The sequence below is a fragment of the Cupressus sempervirens genome, chromosome 1 (genome assembly GCF_028749045.1).
Source record: "Cupressus sempervirens isolate cs-2001-9-10 chromosome 1, ASM2874904v1, whole genome shotgun sequence".
NCBI classification, from domain to species: Eukaryota; Viridiplantae; Streptophyta; class Pinopsida; order Cupressales; family Cupressaceae; genus Cupressus; species Cupressus sempervirens.
This window is the reverse complement of record NC_143118.1, coordinates 378575589-378588195: the sequence shown is the minus strand read 5'-3', so window position 1 is coordinate 378588195 and position 12607 is coordinate 378575589. Positions and strand designations below refer to the sequence as shown.

General features: G+C 35.6%; 1 protein-coding gene across 1 annotated transcript; it reads left to right on the top strand.

Moving 5' to 3' along the window:
- The first annotated feature begins 1006 nt into the window (after positions 1-1006).
- On the top strand, positions 1007-3063 carry LOC149577827 (uncharacterized). Its single transcript, XM_089798163.1, has 3 exons — positions 1007-1321; positions 2056-2352; positions 2545-3063. The coding sequence occupies exons 1-3, from the start codon at positions 1007-1009 to the stop codon at positions 3061-3063; spliced, it is 1131 nt and encodes a 376-aa protein (XP_089654289.1).
- Positions 3064-12607: the final 9544 nt, after the last annotated feature.

Here is a 12607-nt window from a genome sequence, read left to right as displayed (position 1 = left end):
GTTAGTACAAGGGAACATGAATGTTACTCAATATCATGAGCGATTTTGCCATTTGGTGAAATATGTTCCACAGTATCAGCACAATGAACTCTTTAGAATGCGGAAGTTTGTAATGGACTTGCGACCTAAAATTTATAGTGAGGTTGAGATGCAGGAGCCTGAAACCATGGACTTTTCATTGCGTAAAGCCCTTAAGCAAGAGCAGAGGTTGAAGGATGCTTCATCCTATAAATCCTTCAACCAAAACTATAAGAGGAAGTTTCAGGATAGCAGGACATATCGGGATAACAAAGGGTATCGAGATGATGGAGCAAAAGGAAAGGAAAAGAAACAACAAATCAGGAACATGAAAGACAAAGGACACGAGAATTTTGACAGGAATAAAGAAAATTGGAACAACAATCAAAATTTTAGAAATGGTGGTGGCAGGAATGGAAACAACTGAGGAGGTCAAAATAGAAGAATGCCTAGGGGAGGCTACTACATATGTGGAGGAAACCATTATGTTGCTAAGTGTTCACAACAAATTGATAAGAAAGACTTTCCTTAGCAACACCATATCCATGCAGCAATTGATCACTGATAGGCAGATTATCAGGCCACTCCCATTCAGATGACTAATACACTTTTCGGTTACCCTATTTCTATCTTAATAGATATTGGTGCTACTGAATGTTTTTTAGATCCTAAAATATTAACCAAGATACCTGTTAGGGCTAGTTTTATGGCAGAACCATGGATTGTAGAGTATGGTAATAGGGCTGAACGCAGGGTAGAGCAATGCTTATCTTGCAGCAAGTTGGAACTTTCTAGTTTTTGAACTGAGGTCAACTTGAATGTAGTGCCTCTAGGCTCATATGATGTCATCTTAGGTATTAATTGGTTAAGTAAGGATAAGGCCTTGGTGGACTATTGAGATAAGGTAATTAGATGTCTTGATGACTCAGGTCATTCCTTGACACTAAATGGTGTCAAACGACCTTTGGAACTGAGGCAAATTTTAGCAATGCAGTTGAAGAAGGCCAAAAGGAAGGGGTGTCAGTTATACATTTCCCATATTAAAAATTTGGATGAGACTCCACCTCAAATAGAGGATCATCCTATTTTACAAGAGTTTAGAGATGTATTTCCAAATGATTTGCCTGAATTACCCCCTAAAAGGGAGTTTGATTTCTCAATAGATCTCATACCAGGAGCAGAACCTCAATCGAAGGTTCCTTACTGCATGACATCTACAAAAATGTATGAATTGAACATTCAGTTACAAGAACTTTTAGATAAAGGATTCATACACCCTAGTGTATCACCGTGGGGAGCTCCTGTAATTTTTTTCAAGAAGAAGGATGGTACCTTAAGGTTGTGCATAGATTATCGTATGTTGAACAAAGTGACCATAAAGAATCGGTACCCACTACCCAGGATTGACGAACTCTTTGATTAAATGAAAGGGGCAATCATATTCTCCAAGATTGATTTGCGATCTGGGTATCACCAACTTCCAATCCGAGAGGAAGACATACCTAAGACTACATTCAGAACAAGATATGGCCATTATGAGTTTGTAGTCTTACCTTTTGGACTAACAAATGCACTAGCTTCTTTTATGAACCTGATGAATAGCATTTTAAGAGATTGTCTTGATAAATTCGTGGAGATATTTATTGATGACATATTAATATACTCCAAGAATTTGGAAGAGCATGAAGAACACTTGCGGATAGTGTTGCAGTGATTAAGAGACAAGAAACTTTATGGGAAACTCTCTAAGTGTTCCTTTTATCGAAAGGAGATCCATTATTTGGGACACATTTTGTCAGCCAAAGGCATCACCGTGGACCCTGCAAAGATCAAAGCCATCCTTCAATGGCCAACTCTACAGAATGTCAGTGAAGTTAGGAGTTTTATGGGACTTGCAGGATATTATAGGAAATTTGTTGAAGGTTTTTCCTGCATAGCAGCACCAATTACATTTTCACTCAACCAAATCTAAATGCTCGACAGAGATGATGGCTCAAATTCCTCAGTGAATATGATTTTGGCATCGACTATATAAAGGGTAAAGAAAACAAAGTAGCAGATGCACTTAGCCGCAGAAGACATATTGTTGCTATCTCTACATCTCGAACACAAATGAGGGAGTATATCCTCCAATATCTTCCTGGGGATACTCATTATGAATGGGTAAAGTCAGTCTTGGATATGGATGTTTTTGATCCAAGATTTGACAACTATTCTTTGGATGAGGATGGTCTACTTAAATATCAAAACAAGATTTATGTTCTTGATCGTGAAGGATTGCGGAAAATTATACTTGAGGAAATGCATAACACTCCATTTTCAGGGCATCCAGGGGTAAATAGGATGATGGCTAACTTAAGGCCTTTGTATTTTTGGCTAGGACTCAAGAGGGATGTGACGGAGTATGTAGCCTAGTGTTTAGAATGCCAGCGTGTTAAGGCTGAGCATGCTCATCCAGCAGGTCTTCTGTACCCCCACACGATTCCACAGTATAAATGACAGGTTATTAGCATGGATTTTGTATAGGGTTTACCCATGACTCAACAGAGGCATGATGTTATCTTAGTCGTAGTTGATAAGTTGACGAAGGTTGCTCATTTTATTCTTGGTAGCCTAAACGACGAATCTCCAATATTGGCAAGGAGGTTTGTTCAGGAGATTTTTCGACTGCATGGTATTCCTCAGATTATTATTTCTTATAGAGACACCTGGATGACTTCAAGGTTTTGGACAACCTTGAACTCTGCTTTAGGTACATGTTTGAATTTTAGTACAGCATACCACCCTGAGACTGATGGTCAAATAGAGCGGGTGAATCAGATATTGGAAGATTTACTACACATGTACTGTATGGATCAGCACTACAAATGGGATGAATATCTTCCATTAGTGGAGTTTTCCCATAATAACTCTTATGAATCATCTTTGGGTATGGCCCCATTTGAGGCTCTCTATAGACGAAGATGTCAGACTCCTATCAATTGGGATAAGGTTGAGGACAGGATTATTGTAGGTCCTGAGATGCTAAGAGAAATGGAAGAATAGGTATCTCTAATCCGCAGTCAGTTGAAAGAGGTAGCAGATCAACAGAAGAGTTATGCAGACAAGAAATGCTCTTTCTGCCAGTTTCAAATTGGGGATAAGGTGTTTCTCAGGGTTAGGCCACAAAAAAGTTCAATCTCTTTTGGCAAGAGTTCAAAGCTTGGCCCAAGATTTGTTGGTTCGTTCGAGGTTCTAGAAGTCATCAACCCAGTTGCTTATCGGTTTGCTTTGCTACCTACTTTAGCCCGCATTCATAATGTTTTTCATGTATCTTTGCTTAAATCCTATCATCTTGTTATATCTCACATTCTTGACTGGCGTGCATTACAAGTATAGGATCCAGGGGTGATGGTAGTTCATCCCACCTGAATCATTGAGCAACGTACCCTTAGGGTACGAGATAGGGATGTACTCCAGCATAAGGTCCAATGGGACCAGTTTAGGGTGGATAGTGCCACTTGGGAAGATGTTGATGATTTACACAAATCATTTCCCCATTTTTTTAAAAATATTTAAAATTGGATACATAATAATTTTGGTATGTGTAAAAAAAAAACAATTTTTTTTGTGCAAGACATCAAGACGATGCCTTTTCCTAGTGGGAAAGGATGTCACGTCTCACCCTAGAACCTTTTTTTTTTCTTGCTTATGTGGCTATGTCGAGTTGGTCAAAATTAAGACTTAATTAAAAGTTAAATGAAAATTAATGTTTTAAATTTCTAATTGAAATGAATTATGATGATGGATACGTATGAAATATTACATTCAATGATGATTTTATTTGATGTAATCATGATGTGATGTTCATAGTTCTGATTCAGTTAATGTTATTCTTAAAAGATGATGCAAACAAGTTGTTAATAATGATTGATATTGACTCCTTGTTATGGTTGTGAGTGTTTGAGTGGATGCAGGATTGTAATGTCCCCTTTCTAGCATTCATAGCATGATGTTTTCGTTAGCCTATTTCCCCATAGTCCCGTAGGCTAACTAGGACATTAAAGGGGCTTAGAGGCCATTTGGCCTAGACAGTTTCAGTTGCAAGTCTTTCTGAGGGGTTCTGGGGCAACTTTTGGCATACTTACTATTTATAGTAAGTCATCTTGGACATGGCCGGACATTCAGTCACAGTGGTATGTCGATGGTAATTGTTTAAAATCGACAGGAAAACTTATTTATCATTGATAAGATTTGTTATGTATTGATAAAGCCATTTTATAAAGTTAAATTTAAATATTTAACTTTATTAATGCATAGACTATAGTTTGTGGGAAATATTTAAATTAAAAGAGTTTGCTTTATTTTTATAACACAGACATAAGGTACATAAAGGGAGCTATGTTTTATCCCACATTGAGAAAACGAAGGATTGAGCTCTTGTGAGAACACTATAAAAGAAATGGAAGAGCTTTTTTTTGTATGCTTGGATGAAGATTAATGTTATGTTGCTGGATATCTGATTATCGGGCTTGGAGGACAAAATCCCTCTTTGCTAGCATTCTCTTCGCTGTTGGAAGACACAATCAGGAGGATCAATGGTGTTTTCACTTCAGGAAACACATTGGGTTTCATTTGGGGCATTCGCATAAAGAAATTTACAAGGGTTTGAGGTGCAGATCTGAAGTTAGTTATTGCTATAGTGCTGCATGAACAATATTTTTGCTACAGTTGGCATGAACAGTATTTTGCTACAGTACGGCGTGAACAGTTTTGGTATCAAGTTTACTTGTTTTTTCGGCTGATTAGAAGTTTGGAAGGCTGCCGACTACATCTGCAAAATACTATAGCAACTAATTCCAGGTTTCTTCTGTCAAATTTTGATACTTTGCATAATAATTGTTGAATACAAGTCTAAATAGTTGTTGCAGCCTTTAAGGCAGCTATAAGTGCACATCTACATTTAAAAATCACCCTTTATCAGAAGATTGAAAGAGTTTCCAGATTTTTCATATATTGTTGAATGTGTGCCAAGTGTTTGTGAAAATGTTATGATGGGTATTATGCATTTTAATGTCACTTCATAGTTGTTCATAAATCTACTCATTGGAAAGAAATTTATTGAGGAAATCAGCTTTATGAGTTTGCATACAAAGTGTTTGACAATATTCCTTAAGTTAAATTTTTACAAGTCAAAGTTTCAAATCAGGGGAGGATATTACAATGGTATCAGAGCTATAAGTCCTGCCATCCTGTGGAGGTCTTATAGGAAATTTGGAATTGGCGGATAGAGGGGAAAGTGTTTGATGAAATGTCAAAACAATAAAATCAGAGCATTTATGTTTGAGCATGCGACAGGGGCCTTATAATTTCTGCAATACCAGAGCAAGACAAAGTAGGAGTTCAGACCTGCAAAGCAAATGGTCTAGTTCATCCGTACAGGGGGGTATAGAATCCAGTCATACAGACACAGCGGAGGTATTCTTTGATCAAGACAGCAATATGGGTGATCGAGATGACATGAATACAAGATTAGGTGGAGGCGGGAATGTCGGTCTAGAGCCTGGAGAGGAAAGATTCTTACAGTTATTAGAGACCTTGGTACAGGGTCAGCGAGTAGTAGAACAAAGGGCACAGGAACAGAATCAGAGATTGGATCTTATGATGTAGATGATGGCTTGTCAAATGGGGTTGAATGCTAACATGGGTGGAGGAAATAATCAGAATGGTAACAATCAGAATGGAAATGATCAGGATGGGACACATAATGGAGATGAAAAAGTTGGGAACAATTTCGGTCATGCACCCCAGCGAGCTAGGACAGTGAGTTCAAGGCCCATGATTCCTACATTTCCTCCTAGAGCTCCAAAGCAGCTCGTACCAGAGCCCCATATTACTGATATATAGGACTAGTTGAGGAGAGATTGGGAAGCTGGAGGGCCAGATTTTACTACTGCAATTACCTTTAGGGAGTATATGGATGTGCAGATGAAACATATGCCATGTGGACATGACAGGAACCAGAGCTATGAGCTACGGAAGAAAGTAGGGAGACTTGAGTTACCATATTATGATGGCTCAGGAAAGTCTACAGCAAGAGCTTGGGTTCAAAAGCTTGACACATACTTTCAATTGAACCCTATGCTCAAGGAAGAAGCTATTAAGTACGCAGCAATTCATCTGGATGGGTTAGCACATGAGTGGTGGCATCATGGTATGGTCACTATGGGACATGCACAAATTACCTCATATGTGGAGTTTGCAGAGAGGCTGGTTGAACATTTTGATAGGAAGGATCAAAAACTCCATTTCAAGGAGTTAGCTCAGCTTAAACAGTGGGGATCATTGGAAACATACATTTTAGAGTTTCAGAAACTTGTAATGTTAGTAACAGATGTATCTGAACAGAGGATACTAGTTCTATTTATGGATGGGTTAGATGATCCGTTGAGAGGGTGGATTAAAGCTCTCAACCCTCCCACTTTGCAAGAAGCCATTAAGAAAGCTCATGACATGGATTCCTCTTCATCTTCAAAAAATAAATTCTAGGCAAAGAGTTTCCCTTCAAGGAAAGATAAGGATAGGAAACCTTTTCATAAAGAGGTTCAGCCAGCTAAGGAGGAAAGTAAGAGGTTGGACAATGAGACACTTAATGATCTCAGGAAGAAGAAGCTTTGTTTTCATTTCAGGGAGCCTTGGGATTTGTCACATAAGTGTCCATTGAAAGAAAAAGCTAAGCAGATGGAGTACTTTTCAGCCAAAGAGTCAGTAGATCTTCAAACAAGATATGTTTCAAGTTTCACTTCAGGTAACTGTTCTTCCTCTGATGATTCAAAACTCATAGAGCTCTCCTTGATTTCTTTTATTTCTAAAGGCCTTGATTCAACTTTCTCATGTGTAGAAGGAAATTGAATCACATCTTTCTTTTCTTCTATTTGTTTTGGCTACATTGTAATAGAAGAAGATTTAATTTCTCTAAAAATAACACTTCTTGAATAAAATACCTTTTGTTCAATAGGATTCCAAAGCTTGTATCCTTTCACACAATAGTTGTATCCATTGAAAATACATTTAACAACTTTGTTATCTAGTTTTTTCTACTTCTCCTTTGGCATATGAGCATATGCTTTGCAACCAAACACTCTTAGATGTCTAAGTGAAGGCTTGTGGCCTGACCATGCTTCCATTGGCATCTTATCAACAAGAGCTAATGTAGGAGACATATTTATTAGGTTGCAAGTAGTGGCTACAACTTTGGCCTAGAACTTCTTTTCTAGTCCAGTACCACTTAGCATACTCCTAGCCTTCTCCATTAGGGTCCTATTCATTCTTTCTACAACTCCATTTTTCTGTGGAGAATATGGAGTTGTCTTCTCTCTTTTCACACCAAAATATTTACAAAATGTGTCAAAATCATTGGAGAAAAATTCACCACCATTATTAATTCTCAAACATTTTATTTTCTTTCCAGTCTACAACTTAACCATTGCTTTAAATTCTTTGAAACAACTAAAAACTTCAGCTTTACTCCTAAAGAAATAAACCCATGTTCTTCTATTGAAATCACAAATAAAAGAAACATAATAAACTTGATCTACCAATAGAAGGAACATCAATTGGACCAAATATATTCAAATGGATTAGATCCAAAATACATGAGGACTTATGAGAACTTGAATAAAACTAAATGTGGTTTTGTTTACCATAGATACAATGCTCACAAAAATCAAATTCAAGATTGCAGTCATTCAACCCATTAACAAGGTTCGTAGACTATTCTCACCTATGTGGCCGAGTCTTTGGTGCCATAACATGGTCTTCTCTATAGGAAACTTTGATTTGGTAGATAGAGTACTCTTGGTTACCCAAAAACTATGACCATCTATTGAAAGAGAAACCCAATCCTTTTCCAAAAAAGTAGTCATCGTCACAGTCTTATCAGAAGTACTATTACACTCAATCATGCATGCATCAAGCTAGTACAATGTACCCAATCTACTTCTTCTTTCTATTACCATAGCACCTCTCACCATTTTCACACCTACTCCATAAAACTGTACATGTACTCCCACATCTATTAGTTTGCTAACAAATAACAAATTCTTCACTAGTCCTGGGATATGCAAGACACCATCAAATCTTCTAATTCTACCATCAAAAAATTTCACATGAATACTTCCATGATCAGCAATATCAAGAACTGAGTTATTTCCCAAATACACCTTACCACCATCAAAATTTTCATACTTACTAAACCAATTTCTATTAGGAGTCATGTGGAAAAATGCACTTGACTCTATTAACCATGTATTTTCACCTACATGAGTGGCCAAGACTATGATGAAAGCATCTCCATCTTCCTTTTCAAACTTAGAATTGTAATCTTACTTCTTCTTCATTTTTTCTTTTCCTCTTTGCAGTCCTTTAAGAAGTGTTTGGGTTTGCCATAGTTCCAGCAGATTACCTTGGACTTATTAGGAGATTTTGATCTCCCTTTATTCTTGAACTTAGAATGGCCATGTTACTTTTTTTTTCTTGCCTCTTTCTTTTGGTCTTCCTTGAACACTCAAAGCCTCTTTGGCATTCAAAGAGACCTTCCTTCTCATCTCCTCAAAAAATAGAGAACCAACAATGTCCTCCATCTTCAAGACAACTAAAGTGCTCCCTATGGCCATAACTAGGTTGTCCCATGAGTCTAGCAATGGACATAGAAAGATTTGGCACCTTTTTTCTTCATCCATTGGCACCTCAACAAGGGTCAACTAAGTCGCCAACATATTAAAACTTTCTAGATGCTTAGAAATTTGTCCACTTTCTTCCATTCTCAAGGAATACAACTTCTTCCTCAAGAAAATCTTGTTTACAAGTGATTTCACTTGATAGATCTCATTTAACTTCTTCCAAAGCTTCTTCATGGTAGGTTCTTCATGGACATTAATCAAAATTGAGTTTGCAAGACACAATCTAATGAGACCTTTAGCTTTTCTATCTGTCACATTATACTGTATGGCAAAAGTCAGATCTATGGGCCTCAACTTCTTCACATCCATCACATCTCATAGATCTTGATCAATATATAGATCTTCCATCTTCAGCTTCCACATCTCAAAGTTTGTGTTAGAAAACTTTTCAACATCAAATCTCCTCAACATGCTTGCCATCTTTGCAATCTTGCAGCACAGAAATAAAATACTTTGCACAAGCTCCTACTCAAACCTTGATTAGCTCAAAAAACCATATACCCAACAAATAGAACCAAAACTGGCCAAGCTATGATACCACTTGTAAGGAAGAAAAGGTGTGTGGAAATGTTTCCTACACTAGTCTTGAGAGGATGGTTATGCAAATTTCAACTGAGTATTGTAGAAATCTCAAGAAATGCATAATAAAGTATAATTGAAATAACAATGAACACATAACATAGTGATTACCATGGGGAAACCCTTCTGGGAGAAAAACCCCACCCTCCAAAACCTACACAATGTATTATCAAATCAAGATGATTACAATACACTTGCAATGCAAGTTCTTATAGGAGTGCATAACCACAACTCAAACTTAGAGAGACTCCTTCTAGCACCACTCTTGCAAAAAATCAATTAAAGAAACACCTCCCCAAGCCCTCCTTTTATATTGATTTTACAACCTAGAAACTACTTGTGGTTTTACAAAACCATGGTCAAAACTACCATGCCACATGTTACCCATTTTGACATTTACATTTCCAAGATGGAAAAATAGCCATGTTAAAATAGTAATCCCGTCCATAATTTTTTCTCTTAGTTTAGACCCCCATAAAAGTCATAAAACAAGCTAACTATGCTCTAAATATGGCCCTCCTATATCCTACTATGGACAAGGCACCTTTTGGTATTTTATATACTCTTTTCCAAGATATAAACAAGTGGAAAACTTCCACAAACAAATTTTGGAATTCTCCAAAAAAAGATTGCAAGGTTGAGACACATGTTCTTAAGACTAGGTCCACATTCACTCCCAATTATACCTCACAACCACAATTTCCCAACAACAGACAACAAAGAGTTGAGAAACATGATAAGGGTTTCCATTCATGCACAAGTTTAAAATAGACATTAGGCATGTGATCACAAAGCAGCATAATAGGGTAACTTTTTTCTTCTAAATGGAAATTGGTCTTCCATGTTTTGTTTTGTTCTTTGGCATACCACTATTCTTTTGTATTTTTTTGGTTTCACTTTTTTTCTCTTTAACAAAGGCATACCATTTCAAATCAAACACCATAAAAATGAAAAAATGAACAAATTTCATCAAAAGAATTTCAATCTACCAACCTTTAAACACATTTGTTTTAAAGACTATATATTCACTAATATAATATTGTCAAGAATGATGTAGATAGGTCCTATATAAGCTCTTAAACATTAATTATTAGTTCATTGAATTACATAAATTGAAAGTGAATTACTATATAATTATATTGATCATACCCTACCCAATATAACCAAAATTTTAAACTTAAGATAAAAACGAGAAAGGTATGTTCTTTCTGGACCAATATGAAATGGACTGTGAAAGAATCTACAAAATTGTGTTCCCATAATTGTTTCTTGCATGGTTAGAATTTTTCATCATATGTTTTTAAATTATTTTATTATTTTTTTTTTTCTTGGTATATTTTTGGCTACTCCTATTTTCAAATAGAGAGCTTAGAGTTGTTTTCTATTTGAAATAAAAAATTAACTTTTTTTTTTTAAAGCAGAAAATGTTGAGAAAAGCTTGCTAATATAATATTCTCAAGAATGGTGCAAATAGGTCCTATATAAGCTCTTAAACATTAATTATTAGTTCATTGAATGAATTGAAAAAAAATTAAAATTCTATATAAGTGCATTGCTCATACCTGCCCAATACAACTAAAATTTTTAACTTAAGATAAAAGAGAGAAAGGTATGTTCTTTCTGGACCAATATGAAATGGATTAGGAAAGGAGATTTGTTCTTTAATACTTAATAAAGAATAAGTGTACTAACATAGATATTTAATTACTTAAAGCTTTGTGCTTTATTAAAACTTGTTAAATACCTTTGAATTGATTAGGAAAGGAGATTTGTTCTTTAATACTTCTTGCTACTATTAGAAGTATGCAATAATGTTAATTGACTTTTATGCATTGAGTATTACATTATTTTTGAAAAATTTAGTTATTATTAGGTTACCCAATATTCATGTTTAAATTATTATTCAACATTCCATGGTATGAATGAATATCAAAACTAAATATTGGAGCTACTACTATATTTTTCTAATTAATTATTATCTTGATATCATCATTTATATAGCAAAAAATATTGTGGCTTAAAAGAACTAGTGCTAAAAAACAAGTCACAACTCATAGGTCACTTTAGTCTTAGTTTATTTTTCCTCGCTAGTATTTAGTGATGTGACTTGTGACACTCAAATCTCTAGCCTCTACCTTTTTTTATTTCTTACATTTCAAACTAAAAATTCACTCAAGATATTATGGGGGCTAAGAATCTAGGAGGTCCAAGTAAGAGAACAAGGAAGAGTATGAAGAAAAAAGTGTTGAGGCTCCTAAGGTTCCTAGGTTTGCAACAAAAGACATCATCCAGAGCACTACGAAGGTAGGCAAGGAGTTAGTAAAAGTCATCAAAGAGCTTCTTTAGTTGCTGGTTGGGTTTGCTAGAGTGTTGGTTTCTAGTCTATGGTCGTTTGTTGGTTCTATTTATTTTTTTGTTTCCAGCTTTTTGTATTAATCTCTAGGTTCCAGTTCCTTGTAAAACCTAGGTTTTTTTTTGTTTGTTTACTCTAATGGTTTCAGGTCCCTGTAAAACTTGGTCTTTTGATGTTTTGTGGTGAACTTCAGGTTTCAGGTCCTTTTAAAACCTGATGATGCTTCATGTTTATCTTTAGGTTTTGTAAAGGGTTTCGGGTCCCTTCAAAACCTATTTTTGCATCAATCTAAAACAATGCACTCAAGATGTCATACAATTAAATACAATACTTCAGTAATAGATTTTGATTTCCTCCTTAAAAATTCTTATTCTATACAGGACTTGCTTCCACAATTCCACATATTTTATAATGTCAATTTTAGATGCTCCCTATATATATACATTTATATAGACATATATATAATATTTTTAAATAAAAGACCTATCAGCATACCCTTTACACCTCCTTTGGGTGCAAGTGCTAGTAGTAGTATTCTTGTGTCCTCTATCAATAGTTTATTAAAATAATATCATATTATAAACTAAGTAACCACACCTTGTTTAAATACAATTTCTAATTAAGTCAATAGACTTCTTCTACGGAGCGAACACTCCAAAATATTGTCTCATGCATAATTAGTTGTCTCACGTAAAAATTACAAAGTGTATTTTTATGCCATCACATTGTTGTGCTAATGTCTTGCTGGCATATTCAATTTGAATTCTAGAGAAGTAGTCATAAAAACTAGTGACAGTAGAAGTAGTCATGGACTTGTTATCATTTTTAATTTGAATTCTAAGAGAAGTAGTCATGAAAATTAGTGGTGACAAGTAATAGTAACTAACTATATGTCATCTTAATGAATTGATCCATGATTTGACGCCTTTGTGTTTAG